Raw genomic sequence first — 19,930 nt, 5'->3', positions numbered from 1 at the left:
CGAGCCCTTCTGGCCCTGGCGGTTATCGCCGTTTCAACACTGTCGAAGATCCGGCCTCCTCAGATTTGCATTCCTCGCCGCTAGCCCCAAGGTCAACTGTGTAAGTGTTATGGAGATGGGGCTCAGGGATGAGTAATATCGGAGAGCAGCCGTAGGCATATCCCCTCTCAAGGCTCTATACTATATACCCGAGGACAACAATACATTCGTTTCCGACAGGGAAGGGAGAAGTCACCTCGTCGCTATATACCACAACACAGCCAGCATGTCGGACCAAAAATCAGAGGGAAGGGTCTTCACGTTTGTAGACTATGACATTAACCGCCGCGGGGTTACCGAGACAGCACGGGCGCATCTGATGAAAGATCGTGTGAGATCGAAGAGAGAGGCAAGATCTGAATGGGTTTCTCGAAACCAGTTCTCGCCATTGCGATGGATGCGACCAAAAGAGGAAAATGCGCAGCCAAGTCCAGGTCCAACGAATGCATCGCTTTCCAAATCTGGCGAATCAGACAAGGCAAAGAAAAATCGCATCTCCCACTATGCAGCCGTTATCGACTTCCAGAAGGATATTGTTACAGTGTCGCCATTTCTCCGGAAGCCGCGCTCAGAATCACCACGTTCGAGGACCACAGTTAGATCCGAGCCACGAACCAAGCTGGAAGGTCAGGACAAGTCGTCTGAAAGGGGCGCTGTTGATAGGAAGAGACGTACGCGATTGCCAGGGACATGCGATCCCTCAGAAGACTCCAGGTCAAGTAATTCTCCATTTATCGACACAGAATCGCCCAGATCCAGTGCCAGCATCTATGACGTGGAGCGTCATTCTCCACAACTGCGATCCAAGTCGAGAAGACCGAGTACGGAAAGCCGTTCAGAGTTCGGGTTATCTTTATTCGAAGGTCTGAAGATTGCAAATACTCCGCCCGAGCAGCAGGCGATGTTGCATGATCGGTGTCGTGGATCCGAAGACCAACCGCAGCGCATTGTTCTGCGGGAGCTCCAGAAATCAGTCGAAGGGTCGGCTCTTGTCCTGACGCCAACCGATCGTAATTTGATCCGGTACTTCGCGCTAAACGCAGCAGCCATGCTGGGGTTGGACATTTACCCGGAGATCATGCAAAAACATGATCCGGTGCTCAAACTGTTTCTCCCATTCGCCATTTCAAGCCAATGGTGTTTTGAAACCATGATCCTGCTCTTCAGTGCGAACCATTACCGCAAATACGGACCACAGCCCGACAGCGAGTTGTTCGATGCCGAGAACCACTATCTTGCCGCCCGACAGAACTTCATCCTTGCACAAACCCGGCAAAGAATATCCGCTCTGGCCAATCAGAAGGATTCCAATGACGAAGACGTGGTAGCGTTTCTGTTTTTGGCCCTTTCTGAGTATTGTACAGGCCACCGACAGATTGGACTCATGCACTTCACAGCCTGGAAAGAATATTGCGAAATGCGACGAGTTCTCGGCATCAGGCCGTGTGGCCTCCCGTGCAAGACCATCGTGTGGTGGTGTATCTCGGTGCTGACCGAGAGCGATGTATTGCTGGATTCGATTATTAATCCTTCCACCAGATCTCGGGTTAGGGAAGACCCTGGGAAACTGTTCAGGTATTTTGAGAGTTTCAGTGGGGAGCAGTCTGGTGAGACGGACAGCTTGTCAGTGCCGGTCAAGCTCGACAGACGGATCACCTGTTGATCTGACCGGTTATATACCTGGCGGTCCTGGCTCTCTTTTTATAATATAGGTTCTGCGGCAGACCATTTTGTGAAGGGAGTGGTCAACCTCTATTTGGGCAATCCATCCGCGATGCAGAGTGACGATCTGCATTGGATGTACTTCTTGCGTGGCGCAAGGGTGGTAGCTTTTGTCATGCCTTCCATCGAAGCTCTGGTCGCTCCTCGTGATCTTGATGAACCTGTCTTGGTGCCTACCGAGTACAGTATGGTACAATTCGTGAGATGACGTGCATCATGTCCGAGAGCCAACGGTGCTGATATTAGCATGTGGTCAGAACCTATTGATGGACTGGGTACGGAGGGTGTACCTGTCTCACCTCTTCTCGCTTCTTTCTTGAAGGAATGTCCCATCGTTGCAACTGCCGTGGTTGGAAAGGGGGAACGGTAGGGAGCTTAAAGTGACTTTTGGACTCGGAGACACAAATGCCCGTCGGAGGAGCCGGGCTTGGCGTGGGCCTCCTGTGCTTGGCGCCAAGAAGAACGGGTCCTCTGCCTTCCCACTCACTTCCCCAGTTCCCTTTTAATACTCCGTACCCTGTAGGCACCGATCATCCTCCTCTCACTGCTCAGCCAAGCTATAATGTCATGGTTTTATCGGTGCATGTCTCTGGAACTTGCAACGCTGGTACCTTTGAACCTCAGCAAGGTGAATGGGTTGTTTCCCTGCAGCAAGGTGAGTACGATACTACCTAGCTACTCACCCGGCTCGGTGCACGCAATCCCCCGCTCCTTTTGCCCGAGCCTTGCAGTGCCGACTCAAGATCTGTTAAGGTTTTCAAATCCGCATTGGGTAAGTACACTTACAATCAGCCGCCACAACGGGGTCGGATACTCCCAAGAGAATGAGTTCAGCTGCGTGACGGACCCCTATTTCCAGTTGCGATCAGCAAATCTTCACGGGCGAGTGATTTGTGTGGCAATCGGATTCTACCAGCGTCGCGGTCATTCCCATGGCGAGAGGATACCAATCGACGTGGAAGTTTGAATAGACTTTTGTTTCTCACCAGCATCAGTCAGCCTTGGGCAGCCTTGCGGCCCGTGATATTACAGGAGAGCTGGAGTGCCCCCCTTCTCTCCAACAGCATTCCTTCGTTGCCACGCTATTGGCTCGCTTATTCAGAGAACCCGCTCCAGAGCCTCTGCCATCAGTCGACGGATGTCGTCAATCTGCACCAATCAACTCGGGTTTTCGAGCTGTTGCTGACCAATACAATTGATGAACAACTTGCTGAAGACCAGTCAGATGCTCCGGACGGCCCTCGGCTGAGGAATCAAGTCTCCTCATGCGTTATTAGAAAACCCCATCTCAAAAAACCCCCTGCCAATCTCTCAGTACAAGTACACAGTTGTGTGTAAAATCTCTCGTGATAGATATATAATCCATTTTCAACAAGGCGCCATATCCAAGGCACTGTTCGCTATCATCTCACCCCTCCCATCAATCCATCAAGCAACTTCTTTTATTTATCCTCGCCCAATCGCCGGGTCCTGAAAATCCCCGCAAAGCCAGTTTCATTACCGGCACCACACTATCAATTGTCAGAAACCTCAATAAAAGGACCAACCAAGTTTAAAACCAAGTACCACCAAAAAGAATCATGGGCTCTCTCCCCATTTCCACGCCTTCACGGCTCTTCGAGCCCCTCAAGATCGGCAACATTACGCTCCAACACCGCCTGGTGATGGCGCCGTTGACCCGCTTCCGGGCCGACGACTCCCACGTCCAACTGCCCTTCACGACGACATACTACAGCCAGCGCGCCTCGGTGCCGGGGACGCTAATCATCACCGAAGCGACTTTCATCTCGAAGCGCGCGGGCGGCTACCCCAACGTGCCGGGGATCTGGTCTACGGAGCAGATCGCCGCGTGGAAACACATCACCGACGCCGTGCACGCCAAGGGCTCCTACATCTACCTGCAGCTGTGGGCGCTCGGCCGCACTGCAAACCCAGCGATCGCGAAACGCGAGGGAATTGAAATCGTGTCGTCGTCGCCGACCCCTGTGGACACCGAGAACCCTGTGGTGCCGCGGGAGCTGAGTCGGGACGAGATCAAGGGCTTCGTCGCCGACTACGCGCAGGCGGCGCGCAACGCGATCGAAGCGGGGTTCGACGGGGTCGAGATCCACGCCGCGAATGGCTACCTGATCGACCAGTTCACGCAGGACGTGTGCAACGTCCGCACAGACGAGTACGGCGGCAGCGTGGAGAACCGGTCGCGGTTCGGGCTGGAGGTCGCGCGCGCCGTGGTCGACGCCGTCGGCGCCCACCGCACGGGCATCCGCCTGAGCCCGTTCAGCACGTTCCAGGGCATGAAGATGCGCGACCCGCTCCCGCAGTTCACGCACCTCATGAAGGGCCTCAAGGAGCTGAAGCTCGCGTACATGCACCTCGTCGAGTCGCGTATCTCGGGCAACGCCGACGTCGAGGCCACCGAGAAAATCGACCCCTTGATCGACGTCTGGGACAACACGTCCCCTGTGCTGGTTGCGGGAGGTTTCAGGCCGGCAAGCGCGCGCCAGGCTGTCGATGACGAGTACAAGGACCGGGATGTTGCCGTTGTCTTCGGACGGTATTTCATCTCTACCCCGGACTTGCCCTTCAGGATTGCAAACGACATCGAGTTGACCCCCTACAATCGAGATACCTTCTACACGCCCAAGTCCGAGGTGGGATACCTTGACTATCCTTTTAGCAAGGAGTTTGAACAAGCATATACCAAGCTCTAGAACACCATAGAGTTGATAAACACGTAGAGCATAGATGACCCAAACGGTAATGCGCGTTAACAATATGCATTCGCCAGTGCTCAATTTACGATTCTGACGGAACGACTGTCTTATTGATACTGTTTCTTCTCAAGGTCGCTCACCGTCCACCGAATAGAGGGATGCTGAATCCGCACAAGTGGAATAGCCCCGTTAGCTTGATCAGCTCCATCATCATCCCCAGTACCAGAGAAAATCGGCTGAACGCTCACATCAGCCCAGCCCGATAGCGGGTTGACAATTGCCCCCCGGCGTCGGTGAATACCCGTCTCTCGTACGTTAGGTCAGGATCGTGCTGATCACGTCGTTGCCGGCAGTTTTTGATTCTGTGTCCCTCCATTTCTTCCGCAATCACTTTTTCGACAATATCCTGGGGCATTACCGGCTGACGATACTCGTATCCCAGAAAGGCGCTCAACTTCCGAGTCTCCAGAGCTGGTGGGCCCACGATAGGGTCTCGCAGGATGATGTCTCTAGGCCTCTTCTTTTCCTTCTTCTTGGCCTTCGGCTTGACGTTCTCGGTGCTGGCCGTCGCTGGAGAGCCGTCAATATGAAGTCCGGTTCCAACAAGCGTCGCTCCGGTAGTTGGGCTTCCGTTCACCCGTGGTTGCATGAGAGGATTTTTGAGGCTATTGGCGTGTTTCGCTTCAGCAGGGTTGAGACCAGGCACAAAACAGTCCTGGGGAGGAACAAGATTTAGGGCTGTAGATGGCACAATGTTCTGCCCTTCTGCTTGATGGTGGCTTACTTGAGTAGGTTTGCGCTTTGGATCTTGAACAGCAATTTCTCCTCCAACGTCAAGTCCAACTTCAACCAGTGTTGTCGCAGAATCAATGTCAGAGATCGGATCTTCATCATCAAAGTACTTGGTGTCTTCCCAGTCTCTGACACGAGGCAGATACGGTGGACGTCGCTGGTAGATGGTGTCCCACTCGACACCCGCAAAAAAGGCATGGCGCTTGATATCTTCTGCATCATCAGGATAAACAAAATATCCTTGGTAGTTTTGATGAGTCTTGTCAGCAACGCAGCGAACAAGCCTACCGCCAACAATTTTTCTGGTGAAGTCATTGAGCTCATACTGATGACTGCAGAGCCGTTTCTCCTTCTCCACGAGGATTTTCGTCATGAGGTCCAATGCTTCCATGCTTGGTTCACGTAAAGCCTCCTGAGGCGGAAATACCAGCGTTCTCTTGTGCTGAAGGATTTTGAGCTTAGTTTGATGGCGGTCGTCGCAGGCAAACGGAGTGAAACCGTAAAGGCATTCATACATGATGATTGCGATGCTCCACTAGTCGCATCGTCCGTCGTACATCTCGCCGCGAATGACTTCGGGAGCCATATACTGCGAAGTGCCAACGACTGATCGGGCTAAGCGTCGACGTTGTGACCGGTTGCGCCAATCCAAGATTGGCTCTCCCAGGGTGGGATCTTCCTTGTACATCGAATCATCCTTTCCATGTTTCCTTGTTGTATGGTGTGACTGAGCTTCTTTCTCTTGTTTGTCCTGTTCGTCGCCGTCGACGCTAATCCCCAGTTCATCCAAGAGTGAGTGACGATTCTTTTGATAAAATCGTTGGTCGTGAGACCAGTCTCCATCAAAAGCCAGGCCAAAATCGGATATCTTGAGATGGCCATCGAACGCGATAAGAAAATTGTCTGGTTTCACATCTCGGTGAATCCACTTCATGCGATGTGCTTCTTCGACGCAGAGAATCATTTCTGCAATATAGAATTTTGTGAACTCTTCACTCAGAACATTCTTCCGGATGAGCAGACCGAGAAAATCCCCCCCGATGCAGTACTCCATGACAAGGTACAGGTGTTTCCGGTCCTGGAAGGCCGCAATCAGCGGAATGACCCATTTCGAGCCCTCTGCCGCAACAAGGAAATCACGCTCGGCTCGCAGATGTCCTTCTTGTCCATTTCGGATCATATCTGACTTGCGAATGACCTTCATTGCGTAGACTTCCTTCCTTGCCTTGGTGGGATCCCCGCTTTTGTTCAAAAGACCCCCAGACAGCACCCTGCTAGAAGACTTCAGGCTGGCCCGAGAAGGTGCGCTGAGCAGCATTTTGTCGAGACCCTTGGCTTCAGGTTTATGCAACCCATCCTGGCTGCCTTTCGCCTTGACCAGTCGGACGACCCCAAAGCTCCCTTTTCCGAGGATGCTGATTACTTCAAAGCCACCAACACTGACTCCTTGGCTTGCTTTGGCTTGGTTTGTTGTATTTTTCAGGACTCGACGTTGCCGGAGATTCTCGCTCTTAGCCATCTCCCATGCTGCCCGAACTCGACCCCGAATATCGGCAGGCAAGTGGAGGCCACGCAGTCGCTTTTCCAGCTCTCTACGGCGGATTATTCTTGGGGAGGTGCCATGGAACAATGAGTTGAAGTGAAGCTCAAAATACATTTTTGCTGTGGCTGCGGCCTCAACTGTCTTGATGGTAAGGCAAGGAGAGCTGATGCCTTCGGGGATAGGACTTAGCAATCGGCCCTCTCCCGTAAACGTCAGGCGGTCGATGTCTGTTAAATCCATGCTTCCACGGTGGATAATTGACAGGGGAGTTACAGGGTCGGAACTCGGCGGAGTCGATGTATTCCGATCGATTGGTGAAATGGTGCCGCTGTTCAGTGTGGAAGGAATAGAGGAGAATGGTGTAGAATTCGCCATGGCTGATTCCCATAACAGCGTCTGAACGCTGGGCCTCGAGCGCCGATCTGCCCTCTTGACAACGGTCGAGTTCCCATTGCCAAATGCCTGTTGAAACTTTTGGCTTATGCGGTGCTGAAGCCCAGGGGCGGATTGACTTTGTGAGATCTCCTTGCCATTTTCAGTAGTGCCTAGAGAATCATATGGAGTGTAGTCGCCATTCTCAGGGTTTCCATGTGGCCCCCGGGTAATCGGGGCGCTCTTAACAGTCGATGAGGCTGATGTGTCCCGATCATCTTCCGAGTCATCAGCAATTGCGGTCAGTCGGATCCTGAGAGGTTGATGGATCGTTGTCGTATTTGAGTCATTGGCAAGTAAGTATACAGATTGGGTGCCCTGGGTCAATGGAAACATGGATTCAGTACGGTGCTGGACACTGCTGTCACTGCACCTATCCCCGATGCCCAGGACGGTTTTGATGCTGGAGACCCCTCTCTTGAACTGGCTCTTCACGCTGAGCTTTGACCGTCCGGTGCTAGTAGATTCCATCGATCGCGAGCCCGTCCCATCGAAGAGATGATTGAGCTTTGGTATCTTGGAGAGCGGCTGGTTGGCCCAGCGTGCCGAACTGGGATGCGGAGGAGGGGAGGATGGCCGTCGTTTGCGACTCAAAGCCGAGATGAGTGTCATGGTGCGGATGAGGAAGATTGAAGGCCAGAATTACCTGCTGCTTCCTGTGGGTGATATACGTATAAGAGCAATGGGAATGCAAGTAAGATCAAAGCGAAAGCTAATGGGGATGGTATTTGTTGGATGAGCAAAGAAAGGGAGTTCAAAAAGAGAGGTAGGATAGCGGAGTTCATTTTCAAAGAGGGCAGGCCAATGCACCTACCTTGACTTCTTCAACAACATGAGGCAGGAGCGTGTGGAAAATGAGATGACATTGGAACACGTTGCCCGCGATTGTTGGCGACTCGTCTGAGAGTTCTGTTGATCTGAAGAAAGAGTCGTTTAGAATTCAAACACCACCGGCGGCAGGCCCCTATTCAGGATAGCTTTCTGCACCTCTCTTTTCAGAAATGTCAGCGCCTTCTCCCACGACGCACGGGTCTCTCCACTGCCGAAGTTCTCATACTCTATCACCAATCCAAGCCAATTGACCACAGCGACGGCCTTGGCCATGTCCCGCTCAACAGAGACGACCTTGCTCAGATACTCAGAGAGTGCGGCCACATCCTCCATATCGGGTTCTTCACCATCCACGGAGAGCTCTCTCACCCAAGCTGAGATGGCATCCCGCAACTCGGGCAATGAGCTCAGCTTCTGGGAAGTAAAAGTTGGCTTCTCTGGCTGCTTTGCTAATTGGAGTTTCTGTTGACCTCGTGCTACAGCTTCTGACTGAGTAGTCGTTTTGGGCTTTTTCCTGCCAATGTCGAAGTTCAGGCCAGATTTGGACTTCATCCGATTTCTCTTCTGTTCTGTGAGAATTTCCAAGCGGATGTCTTCGGGCAGCTCATTGAGGAAAGACTCGGATATTTCTTCAGAGATGTAGGGATTCGGCTGTGGTTGGTCCGAATTCGTCCCGGGCATGGATACGAAATTAGACTGTGTGAGAGTCGAAGACGAATCGCCACCTCGCTTCGAGCCAGACTTGCTGAACAAGGTTGTCGTCTTCTGCTTCTTGGCCGGCGTCACAACCAGCTTCTTTGACGGACCCAACATCCTAGGTTTGTGAGGTGATTGAGGCAGCACACTTTGAAGTGCTGGTGGTCTTTCTCTTTTGTCTTGATGTTTATACTGGGCCAGCACTTCATCCCTGACATCTGGAGGAAGAGCTGCGAGTGTTTCGGGATCAAGCTGGCTCTGGCTGGGTAACACAGCCTGATTGTCATTCGCGAAAGGCGAGACCGATCGCGATAGAGCCTCGTTGGAGGGTGACGCTGCACGAGTTGGAGCACTCATGATGTCCAAAATGCTCCTTCGTTTGGGCGCAAGTTTGTTCCTGATATCCGCAGGTAGCTCTGCTAGCACGGTCGGATCAATCTGAGAAGGAAGAATGAACTGTGTGCCGCTAATATTTAGAGGCTTCTGAGTGGAATCCTCTTCGCCAGCTGTGACAACTGCGTCAACAGCACCGGAAATGAGTTCTCTCGGTCTAGGCTTCTCGGGAGTCGGCACTTCCTCGATGGAGTCCGTCGTCTCCTTGGATTCTGGTGTCCGTTTTGGGAGTGGGCTTGTTCTGTCCTGGCCTGGCATCCCAGGGGATGTTGATGTTTGTGTGTCGGGCTTCTTGAACTGAAGCCTTCGCTGACCACCATCCATGAACCCGTCTATGCTGGCAATGGACGGCTTGAGCGGCTCCAGTTTCTGCATCTGTACGCCCAGGCCTCGTAGTTCTCCAGGAGGGAAACCGTAGCCTCGTAAAATGGAAATCGCTTCCTTTCCCAAAATAGCTCCATCGTTTGTGGCCACCCCGAGCATGACACTCTTGTTGAAAGTATCACACTTGCCATGACCCAAATTCTTCGGGGGATCTAGACCAGCATCTGCCGCTTTTCGCATGATCTTCATAGTCAGTTGCCTTCCTTTGACCAGTTGATCCAGAAGCCGGCGTGACAGCTCCTCGCAGAGACTTTGGACAAACTCTTCTGCTTGTTGTTGATTGATGAACCGGATGCCCCAGTTGATTTCGGCGGAGACCGACTTTCGGACCACCTGATCGCCCACTTCCTGTCTGTCAATCCCCCGAGAGTAATCCCATATCTTCTCGCCAGTCTTCGGTCCCAAGGTGGCGATGAGTTTCTCTTTGGTGCGGGCTCTGATATCCTTGACATATTTGATCCCGATTTCCTCTAGCTTGTTCCCAATACTCCACGCAACACCGGGCAGATCCGTGACCGTCAGTTCCCCAATAAAATCCAGAACTTCCTCTGGCTTAATCAGATGTTGCCCGGCAGGTTTGGCCTTCCGCAGAGCAACCTTGGCGAGCAGTATATTTCCTCCAATGCCTACCGAGACCTCACAGCCTGTCTTTTCTTTCACCGAGGCACGTAACCCTTGTGCAAGACGCTGGGCGGCTTCTTGTTCGCGGTATAGAGACCCCTCTGACAAGGCTCTTCCATCGGATCCACCGACCTCAATGCACTGCTCACTAACGTCCAGCAAGGCCTCGTCAATACTTATGCTCTGGACCACACCATCGATTGCCAGGATAGAGTCGTAAAACTGACGGCTGGCGTCTTCATACGCCTTGTAGTCATAGGGCAAGATCTTAAGCTCTGGGCACATACTTAGCGCAGATTTCATCCACATGCCGTTCTTGATACCGTATTTTCTAGCAGGGTAGTTGCAACTCGCAATCTCGGATCCTGGTCCACTACCATGCGCAATCACCACGGGTTTGTCAACCAAGTGGGGGTGTTTGCGCAGAGAGACAGCAGCAAAGAAGCTGTCAAAATCGACATGCATAATGTATCTCCTTGCACCTGGTAGTCTTCGGAGTCTCCTTTTCTGAGAGGACAGTTTCTCCTGAGTGCGTGCCTGCAACTGGACTTTTAAATCCGCTTTCCAGGTAGACAAGTGATGCAACCTGGATTCGCGATAGTATTGGTTAATGAAGTCGGGATTTGCAGTGCTCGATTTGGCCATGTGAGGATTGGAGAGGAGAACGGCGTTGTGCTCTTCTGCCGTTAATTGGCGCTTCTGAGGCTTCGGCGAGTCATTCAGCGAGGAGTCTTCTGGTTGACCCTGCTCAGGTGGCTTCGGCTGAGGATCGGGCTTGTCACACGTGGAAATATCATGGCCATTATCGACATCGAATGGTGCCCCGGGTTGGTTAACATCACCCATCTTCGGTGCTTCTCCCGCCGCAAGCATCGCAAGGTCGGCTTCTTGGTCAAAGGCGGGCTCATCTGGCTCCCGGGGCTGTGTGTTCTCTCCAACTTTTTGACTTGTACATCGCCCCATCTCGGGGGATTGAGACATATACACACTTGTCTCGGTCTGATCCTTGTATCTGCTCTGTTGAGTGTTGACCTGGCTGATAAATCGACCACTCTCAAAGCTCAACACTTTTTGGGCAACGCCTTCGTCGACCAGTCTATAGGCATCCCAGGATAACAGCTTTCCCGCTTTCACACTATCAACCACCCAGGCTGGTTTCACAATGCGGTATCGTGCAAACTCAACCGTTTTCTTAGGAGTCAGATGACTTGCAATGACGTGGGTGACAGCAGTCTTGCCATCAAGATATTGGAGGAAGCCGCCGCCATGAGAAACAACGAGGGTGTGGAGATCGCTTAGAGAAGGTTGGGTGTAGCCATTGACATGGGCAACAACGCCGCGGAAGATGGGAGGCTTTTCCGACGAATTGGCGCGAATTTCGACATCTAGATTCTGTAGTTTGATCTTCTTCCTCCGCATGTAATCGGCAAAACCGCCAAACTTGGAGGCTTCATATTCCTCGCCTTGCTCGTCGCTGAAGGTGTGGCCCTCAATCCGCTTCCGCACCAGGGTGGAGTTCTTTTCTAGTCTGGAGCCCATGGGGGGATAGGAGATGTCATCGTTGCGAAATGGTCCTCTGGAGCATCGCCGCCGTGCGGTCGCGTCTTTGGACTTGAGATGGGTGTTGATGGAGAAGAATGATACAGTCAGTTGCCCAAGGTGCGAGTGGGAGATCTGGCGCGTGAGGAGAAACGCGACAGGCTGCCGGGCGCAGCAAGGCACAGGCAGACAGGTGGCCGGGGGGGTCCACTGGCGCCCCCGGTGCCACCGGTGCCACTCTTTGCAGCCCGAGAGCCTTTCTTGCCTTATCGATAAGCAAGGATTTATGGCTTGGCTCGCATCTCGTTTCTGAGGCAGCGCAACTCCAAATCTCTCCAATTATTGTAGAGCTCGTTTTCACTTTTTCAATTTTCTTTCTGCGCTCAAACTGCAGTCTCACAACTTGGCATCCACTCTACCATACCCTTTCTACGGAAGCAGCCTATCCTAGAGTTACCATAACAGCGTCTCTTCCTTGAGACACTGCAGAAAGTGCCACCAGCATGTCAGGCCTTCAACCTGTGGCGGTCTACGCCATGAAAGTCCCTCCAGGCGACATCATGGTTCCCGCGGTTCCCGCATTTGCTGCCATGGTATGTTATATCCTCATTGGAATGACCGAGGATCCATGCTAACGATTCTGCACAGTTTCGTCTGACCATGGCCGCCATTGATCCCAGTGCTGAACCCGAGCTCGAAGATCCTGACGACAAACGCCCTCCACGAGCAACTCTCAAATTGATCCGCGTTCCAGCCGGTCTGCTTGATGAGGATGACGATTTTGAGGACGATGAGGACTACCTTCCTGGTCTGGACGACGACGACGACGAGGAAGATGATGAGGACATCGACGAAGAAGTGAATGGCGGACCAAGTGAGAAGAAGTCCAAAGCCAAGGCAGCCGGTGACAGTGAAGATGATGATGAAGACATGGATGACGAAGATGATGAAGATGACGACGAGGACGATGCAGCAGCCATCGCGAGATTGTCCAAGCTCATGAAGAGCGCCAAAGGAAAAGGTAAAGCAAAAGCCCTGGACGGGGAGGATGGCGACGATGAGGAGGAGGATGAAGACGACGAGGCTCTTGAGATGGATGAGGTGGTCGTCTGCACTCTCGACCCCGAGAAGGTTAGTGCTTTCCGTTCAGTTGTGATTTCTTGTCTAATCCTATCAATAGAACTACCAGCAAACCTTGGACTTCGTTGTTGGAGAAGGCGAGAAGGTTTTCTTCAAGGTTTCGGGCGCATACACTGTCTATCTCACCGGCAACTATGTCATTCCTCAAGACGACGGCGCAGGCTCTCTCTACGATGAAGAAGATGAGGAGGAAGACTATGACTTGTCCCCAGACGAGGACGAACTCGCTGCCCTCGAGGACGCCGACGAAGACTCTGACGCTCTTGATGACCTCGCGGACCCTCGCATCACAGAAATCGACGAAGAGGACGATGTGAACGCCCTTAAGGCCATCAACCCGACTGGAAAAGGCAAGAACAAACGTCGTGCCTCAGATGACGATGACGAGGAGGACGAAGACAATCTGGACGACATGTTGGCCAAGTCGCTCAAGAAGGAAGAACCCAAGGCAGCAGGACCAACCCCAGCTACAAACGGCGGCGCACCGGAGAAACTCAGCAAGGCCGAGAAGAAGCGTCTCAAGAAACTCAAGAAGAACGATGGCGAAGCTGTTGCAGTCGAAGCCACCGTAGGAGAGGCCAAAAAGGAAGCGGCGCAAAGCAATGGCAGCTCTGAGAAGAAGGTCCAATTCGCAAAGAACCTGGAGCAGGGACCGACTCCGTCCACGACGCCTCCTGCGTCTGCCAAATCCGACAGTAAGGAGAAGTCAGGTAGCGGCGCTGCCACTCTGGGCGTGAAAGAAGTTCAAGGCGTTACTGTCGACGACCGCAAGATCGGCAGCGGCCCTGCTGCGAAGAAGGGCGCACGTCTGGAGATGCGCTACATTGGCAAACTCGACAATGGCAAGGTCTTCGACAGCAACAAGTCCGGCAAGCCATTCAGCTTCAAGCTCGGTGCCGGCGAGGTGATCAAGGGATGGGACATTGGTCTTCAGGGGATTCAGGTTGGAGGAGAACGGAGACTGACCATCCCGGCGCATCTGGCATATGGGAACAAGGCTCTGCCCGGGATACCCAAAAACAGCAAGTTGACCTTCGACATCAAGTGCCTGGCTGTGAAATGAGTGCCAGATGCTGGGGGCAGAGGATGGACGAAGGTTGCGCATGCTCGAGGCGTTGGATGGGTACCAGGGATCATGCGCTCCTGGGCCGCCACAAGCCACGACCCCTGACCTTGTGAGCGCAAGCTCAAAAGTCGATATCCTCAAAAAGCCGTATTTTTATGTGAGGTTTCGGATGGCAGGCGTTCTAATGGATTGATTGCGCTGGATGAAAAAGGTGCTAGAGGAGGACTCAGATCCCCGAATGATTTCATTTGAGCAGCGGCTGCAGCACCCATAACCTGAAGCATCACTCCCCTATTTGTATGTCTACATAATAACACTTGCGACTGGTGGAAAAAGGGGCGTGCATCAATGGTATGTAGTGGTAACCTGTGAGGAAGTGATCCTAAATCAACGACTCATAAAAGTTTGATCTGATCGAAAGGCATTCCGAACGTCATTCTGTATCATTGATAGCGTTGCTCTGTCTCTTCATGTTTTGTCGTTCGCCCCTCTGCCTGAACAATGTGGCACAACACGGTATAGCACAGTATAAGAGAGCAACATAGTATAGCGCAGCATCATATAGAATATAGTACAAAACGGTACAGTATAATATAGTACAACTAGTGCACCCCTTGATATGGTGATCGATTGAGATCGATTGATGGATTCCAACCAAGGCCAGGTTAAGTCTTCAACGCCCTATTGAACCATCATCTTCATTCTTACTTCCATTCTCACCCTTCTCCCTTCTCCCCTTAGTCATCTTCTTCGGTTTCACCATTTCAAACCCCTACAACGAAGGAAGGAGGTCCAAAAAAAAGTGTGTGTGTGTATATATGGTATATTTTGTCGTCATGATATCATAGACTTTGCAGCTCGTTTCACCCTATCCATCACGTCTCTCGCATCCATCCCACCTACACGTCTCTTATATCCCTCGCACAGTTCCGCTGCCCGAGTCAAGGTAACTATCTTTCTTTCTTTCTTCACAAGCTAAACCCAAAGCCCCGGCCCCCACGAAATAAAAATACCAGAAGGCCTTGAATGGATATATAAAAACGTGCCGTTAAGGGGGGGAAACCAGGGGGAGGCGATGCAATTTTATTTTTCCTTTTTGAATCTGGGAGAGGACAGGACAAGACAAGACAAGACACGCGCTGCGGGAGGAAGAGGGAAAGGAGCTCGGTCTCCTCTAGGTCGGCACGGCACGGCCTTTTCAGAAGATTGGAAGGCCCGGCTCAGTCATTTCATGTCGTTCCAACAACCTTGTTCGTTCTCCTTCTTTTTTTTTTCCATACCTCGACCCAACAGGGAGGGCCTTGAAAGATACAAAAAGACCCAGGTAAATAAGCGGTCGAGAAACGACTTTTGCCTTTCACCCGCGCAGACGGCTCATTTGCGGGTCATAGAGGGGTTCGCGGGTGACGGTGGCGTGGATCCTCTTGCCAAAGTACTCGATTTCGACGGGGGCGCCCTCGTTCACCGCGCTGGGCAGCCAGGCATATGCGATGGGCTTTCCGATGGTGTACCCGAACGCGGCGCTGGTGACGTACCCGACGGCGCGCCCGTCATGGAAGACTGGTTCCTTGCCCAGCACGACGGAGCGGCCGTCGTCGACGGTGAGGCAGCGCAGGTGGCGCGATATCGTCTCCTTAGAGCGTCCCTCGAGCGCGGCCTGGCCCACGAACCCCTGCTTGCCTGCCTTGACGGCAAAGTCCAGGCCGGCCTCGTACGGGTCGTGTTCGGTGGTCATATCGGTGCCCCAGGACCGGTACCCCTTTTCCAGCCGCAGCGCGTTGAAGGCGGTGCGCCCTGCCGCGACGACTCCGTGCTGCTGCCCGGCCTGCCAGAGCGCGTCCCACAGACGCTGCCCGTTGTCGGCGCTGGTGTAGATCTCCCAGCCGAGTTCCCCGACATACGACAGCCGCATCGCAATAACAGGGATGCCCGCGATGCTGGCCCTCTTCACACGGAAGTAACGTAGCCCCTTGTTGCTAAAGTCATCACTGCTGACCGTGCTGATCACGTCGCGCGCCCGCGGACCCCAGAGCCCGACGCAGCATGTACCTCCGGTGATTTCGCGTACATACGCCCATCTGCTGGGGTCATGCTGCGACTGCCGGCGGGCCTCCCGAGAGAAGTAGATCAGATCCACGCGGCCGTTCACACCTACCTGGAAGAGGTCCTGGGCGAGTCTAGCCACAGTGATGTCGCTTCGAACACCTCCAGAATTGTCTAGGAGGAGCGTATAGGTGACGGCGCCTGGCTTCTTCGAGACATCACCCGTGGTCAGTCGCTGCAGCAGATCGACCGCCCCAGGCCCAGCCACCTCTAGCCGACGCAGCGGAGTCATGTCGTACATGGCGACCGCTGTTCTCGTCTTCCAGGCCTCCACCGCGGCGACCGGCGAGTAGTATCGGGCGGACCAGGCGTCCCGCTCGATGGGCTTCCACTCCGGCGGGAGCTGCTCGATCAGCTTTGCATTCGACTCATACCAGAACGGGCGTTCCCAGGCCCCGCTCTCGAGGAAGAACGCACCCAGCTCACGCTGCCGAGCGTAAAATGGGCTTACTCGCAGTTGGCGCGGCGACTCTCTCGGCTGAAGTGGGTGTGTGATATCGTAGACTTCGATGAAGTTCTGCTGCGAAGTCTCCTTGACATACGCCGGTGTGAGTTGGACTTCCTCGAAGCGCCCAAGGTCGCATTCAGCCAGATCGACCTCGGATCGCCCTGCAGTTAAGATTTCGGCCACCGCGCGCGCGACGCCAGCAGAGTGCGTCACCCATACCGCCTCCGCCACATAGAATCCGTCCAGAGTGGGCGACTGTCCAACGAGAGGACCGCCGTCCGGGGTGAATGAGAAGATCCCGTTGAAATCATCGGCAATCTCGCTCTCCTTCAAAGCAGGTAGGAGCTCTCGAGATAAATCCCATGCCAGTTTGAAGTCTTCTGGGGTGAATTCCAGGCGGGATGGCATGTTCTTTTCGTCGACGCTCTTTGAAGCTAGGGGCAACGTTGAGGCAACGACAGGGATCGGCCGGTGGGCATAAGAGCCAATGCCATACTGTTCGCCATGCTCACGGTAGTAGAGGTCCTGGTCCTGGTAGCGTAAGATGGGGAGGCTCGCTCCGTTTGGTAGCGGATTGCGACCAGCTTGTGCTGGTACGGGTGTCGTCTTCGCATATTGGTGTGCCAGTGGCAGTAAGGGTACTGAGAGCCCGACCATGGCTCCCACCTCAACGCCCCAGAAACCCGCGCAAGAGACGACGATGTCGGCAGGTATGGTCCCCTCCGGAGTCACCACGCCGGTAACGCGGTCGTCAGCTTGCTCGATGCCAGTAACCTGCGTGGAACCCAAGTAACGGACGCCAGCCTTGCGAGTGCGTGCAATGAGCAGCTGGACCGCGCGAGCGGCCAGTGCTAGGCCATCAGTAGGGATAAACAGGCCACCGAGCACAAGGTCCTTGTTCAACAGAGGGTATCTTTCAAGACATTCCTCGGTACTGAGCAGGCGGGTTTCCACGCCCCAGGACGAGGCCCAGCCGTGCTTGCGCTTGAGCTCCTCGACTCGCGCCGGCGTCGTTGCTATCTCCAAGCCGCCGACCTGATTGAAGCAGCTCTGGCCGTCCTCTTCCAAGGCCAACAGCTTGTCCACGGTGTATTTAGCGAACTGGGTCATTGTCTTCGACGGGTTAGTCTGGAACACCAGGCCCGGGGCATGCGATGTCGACCCGCCAGGCATATCCAGAGGCCCCTGCTCGATGACGGTGATGTCGGTCCAGCCACGCGAGACGAGCTCGTCGGCGAGGTTTGTGCCAACGATGCCAGCGCCAATGATGGCGATGCGTGGCACGGGCGCCATGGTGATAGACCCCATTGCAAGGGAGATGTTTCGGGATCGCGAAGGGGATCCTGGCAGTAGTTCCTGATGACTCTTTGATCTGCATCCAGAGAAATACTACCAGAACTGCCGGCCCTTCCAAGCCCTTATTAGAGTAAAGGCAGCAAAGAGGCCCTGTTTCGACAGTGCTTTCCTATTTGGGGAAATCGTACCATTGCGGCCACTACCGCGGTCACCTGATCGGCATCGGAATATCTGCCCCCGGGCCCGGATCTGTAAAGGGGCTGACACGTAGCCTTATCAGCAGCATCTTACGTGTTGTTCGCCTCGACGGAGCGCTATTGGGCCTGGACCCGTTGGTTGTTATCTAACTGGATCGCCAGCACTGTCTCATTCTCAAAGGGCGTTCGTCTGGAATGCTCCGGCACACCCCAAGAGGTGTGTACTCGCAGGGCGCTAGCCTTAGCAATGCAACTCGAGTTCCAGTGCCGAGATGCTCCTCTCAAGTCCGAACAACGAGAATGAGTATTTTGATGTACTCCAACAATGATGGATCAAGACTCGGCAAAAACTCATTGTATACAGGTCTAGCAGAGTGACTCTCACAGAGCCCATCTGAGGACCAACCCTTTCTCTTTATCATGGGCAGCCTAGCGTTCTGGATTCCCAATGCCGGATAAAGCAATTTTTTGTCTTTCCTTGTGGTTATGAGACCGCATTCTTCTCTCGGTCCCGTCAACATATCTTCAAGGTCTTGGTGGTATGAGTTTTCTAGCGTCCCCAAGAATTTCGTTCGACATAGGGTGGAGGTCAGTGGATGCGATACTCTAGCTTCCGACCCAATTTCCGCCCAAGTATACATGATATTCAATCAGCAATGTTTGTTGCATCGTCCTCACTCTTCTTTTCTCTCGTCCGAAAGCATTTTGAGAACGGCTGTCTCACCTCGATCCAGAACCCGACAGGGGGATGGATACAGCCAGCCTCGTACGTGTCGACAATAAGCCGCCCCCTGATCAAGTCCCCGTGCAGCCGTCCTGACCCGATGAGTCTGTTTAATGAATTTCCAGCAATGGTGGAAAATTGGAGCGACAATGTGCATGGTATAATTCTGGAAAAGGGACTCCACGTTCCAAGGGGCGAAGGAAACGTAGCCGTAGAAGAGACAAATAGGAATAGTGGCGACGACACCGATACAAATTTAGTAAGGTAGAAACCAACCGGTTTATGGGAATAGCTTCCGGTCGAATTCCTGCACTTGATACGCCTGGTAGAACAGACGTACGTGATACAAATGACCAAGTAGTCCATGAGCCCACCGGTCGTAATAAGGTTGATGAGCTAGGTCAAATCAATCGATGCCCTGTTGGAGACATGGAAAAAAGGGAGGAAAGGAAAGGCGAGAACAGCTGCTAAGGTATAGACGGGGATACCTTGCTTTGTGCATTTAGTTAGGACCTTGGGATCCTGTCCGCATAGCACCAGACCATACAAAGAACGGGTTGCGGCTCCGCAGAGCCAATAGAGCCACCGATGACGATGAGCTGATCTAGCGACTGTTGAGTCGTGGACGGAGTTGACTGCATTCCGGCAGTGATATGGCCCTGTTGAAGACCAGCCTTGGTGACGATACTGTCGTCTTTTGGCATCTTTATTGTCGTGCATGGTGAATGATGTAAGAAAAATGCGAGATAGTGTCGGCAATTTTTGCAGAGAATCAACCGTTTGATCAACAGAGAGTGGATTCATCCAACTCAATGGGACGGAGGCATGTTTTCATCGTCCTCTGTGTCCGCCGTCGCAATTGAATGGGCCTCCAATTGCATGTCCGGGTCACGGAGTATAGAGAATGCGGTATTAGATACCGGAGAGCAGAAACTGTGTGCGGCCTGGTATATGATGCCAGGGAAAGAACTGATTGATAGTATAGAGGAGCTGCACAATCCTTCATGCTCGCATAGAGTGAGATCGTCCGAGAAAGCCTTGCGAGAGGGCGACCTTGCCCAGGGCAACTTGAAACAGGCTGGCGAATTCCGTCAACGGCTGGCTTTTCAAAAAGTGAGGGTTGGATTTGCCTGAGGCGATTGATGAGGGATTCATATAGGATCAGCCCAGGAGCAACATCCCATGCGATGAGAATGAGGATACCGGTTCATTCTAGCAAGTCATCAAACGGGCCCAACGACGCAACAGCT

At 53.3% G+C, this 19,930-nt stretch overlaps 8 protein-coding genes across 8 annotated transcripts; 3 read left to right on the top strand and 5 right to left on the bottom strand.

Moving 5' to 3' along the window:
• Window positions 1–265: 265 nt before the first annotated feature.
• Z519_00736 (uncharacterized protein) lies at window positions 266–1,702 on the top strand (the record flags this gene model as incomplete). Its single annotated transcript, XM_016758493.1, has 1 exon — window positions 266–1,702. The coding sequence occupies one exon, from the start codon at window positions 266–268 to the stop codon at window positions 1,700–1,702; it is 1,437 nt and encodes a 478-aa protein (XP_016625742.1).
• Window positions 1,703–3,341: 1,639 nt separating this feature from the next.
• Window positions 3,342–4,472, top strand: Z519_00735 (uncharacterized protein; the record flags this gene model as incomplete). Its single annotated transcript, XM_016758492.1, has 1 exon — window positions 3,342–4,472. The coding sequence occupies one exon, from the start codon at window positions 3,342–3,344 to the stop codon at window positions 4,470–4,472; it is 1,131 nt and encodes a 376-aa protein (XP_016625741.1).
• Window positions 4,473–4,719: 247 nt separating this feature from the next.
• On the bottom strand, window positions 4,720–5,784 carry Z519_00734 (uncharacterized protein; the record flags this gene model as incomplete). Its single annotated transcript, XM_016758491.1, has 1 exon — window positions 4,720–5,784. The coding sequence occupies one exon, from the start codon at window positions 5,782–5,784 to the stop codon at window positions 4,720–4,722; it is 1,065 nt and encodes a 354-aa protein (XP_016625740.1).
• Window positions 5,785–5,802: 18 nt separating this feature from the next.
• Window positions 5,803–7,854, bottom strand: Z519_00733 (uncharacterized protein; the record flags this gene model as incomplete). The annotated part of the gene is made up of 1 exon (XM_016758490.1): window positions 5,803–7,854. One exon carries the CDS (start codon window positions 7,852–7,854, stop codon window positions 5,803–5,805), a length of 2,052 nt encoding a protein of 683 aa, XP_016625739.1.
• Window positions 7,855–8,175: 321 nt separating this feature from the next.
• On the bottom strand, window positions 8,176–11,706 carry Z519_00732 (uncharacterized protein; the record flags this gene model as incomplete). The annotated part of the gene is made up of 1 exon (XM_016758489.1): window positions 8,176–11,706. The coding sequence occupies one exon, from the start codon at window positions 11,704–11,706 to the stop codon at window positions 8,176–8,178; it is 3,531 nt and encodes a 1,176-aa protein (XP_016625738.1).
• Window positions 11,707–12,209: 503 nt separating this feature from the next.
• On the top strand, window positions 12,210–13,909 carry Z519_00731 (uncharacterized protein; the record flags this gene model as incomplete). Its single annotated transcript, XM_016758488.1, has 3 exons — window positions 12,210–12,299; window positions 12,355–12,837; window positions 12,887–13,909. 3 exons carry the CDS (start codon window positions 12,210–12,212, stop codon window positions 13,907–13,909), a joined length of 1,596 nt encoding a protein of 531 aa, XP_016625737.1.
• Window positions 13,910–15,269: 1,360 nt separating this feature from the next.
• Z519_00730 (uncharacterized protein) lies at window positions 15,270–17,756 on the bottom strand (the record flags this gene model as incomplete). Its single annotated transcript, XM_016758487.1, has 1 exon — window positions 15,270–17,756. The coding sequence occupies one exon, from the start codon at window positions 17,754–17,756 to the stop codon at window positions 15,270–15,272; it is 2,487 nt and encodes an 828-aa protein (XP_016625736.1).
• Window positions 17,757–19,186: 1,430 nt separating this feature from the next.
• Z519_00729 (uncharacterized protein) lies at window positions 19,187–19,384 on the bottom strand (the record flags this gene model as incomplete). The annotated part of the gene is made up of 1 exon (XM_016758486.1): window positions 19,187–19,384. One exon carries the CDS (start codon window positions 19,382–19,384, stop codon window positions 19,187–19,189), a length of 198 nt encoding a protein of 65 aa, XP_016625735.1.
• Between the last annotated feature and the right edge of the window lie 546 nt (window positions 19,385–19,930).

This window comes from Cladophialophora bantiana (assembly GCF_000835475.1).
Source record: "Cladophialophora bantiana CBS 173.52 unplaced genomic scaffold supercont1.1, whole genome shotgun sequence".
Lineage (NCBI taxonomy): Eukaryota > Fungi > Ascomycota > Eurotiomycetes > Chaetothyriales > Herpotrichiellaceae > Cladophialophora > Cladophialophora bantiana.
The sequence above is the reverse complement of the archived record's forward strand: the minus strand, read 5'-3'. Positions and strand labels throughout refer to the sequence as shown.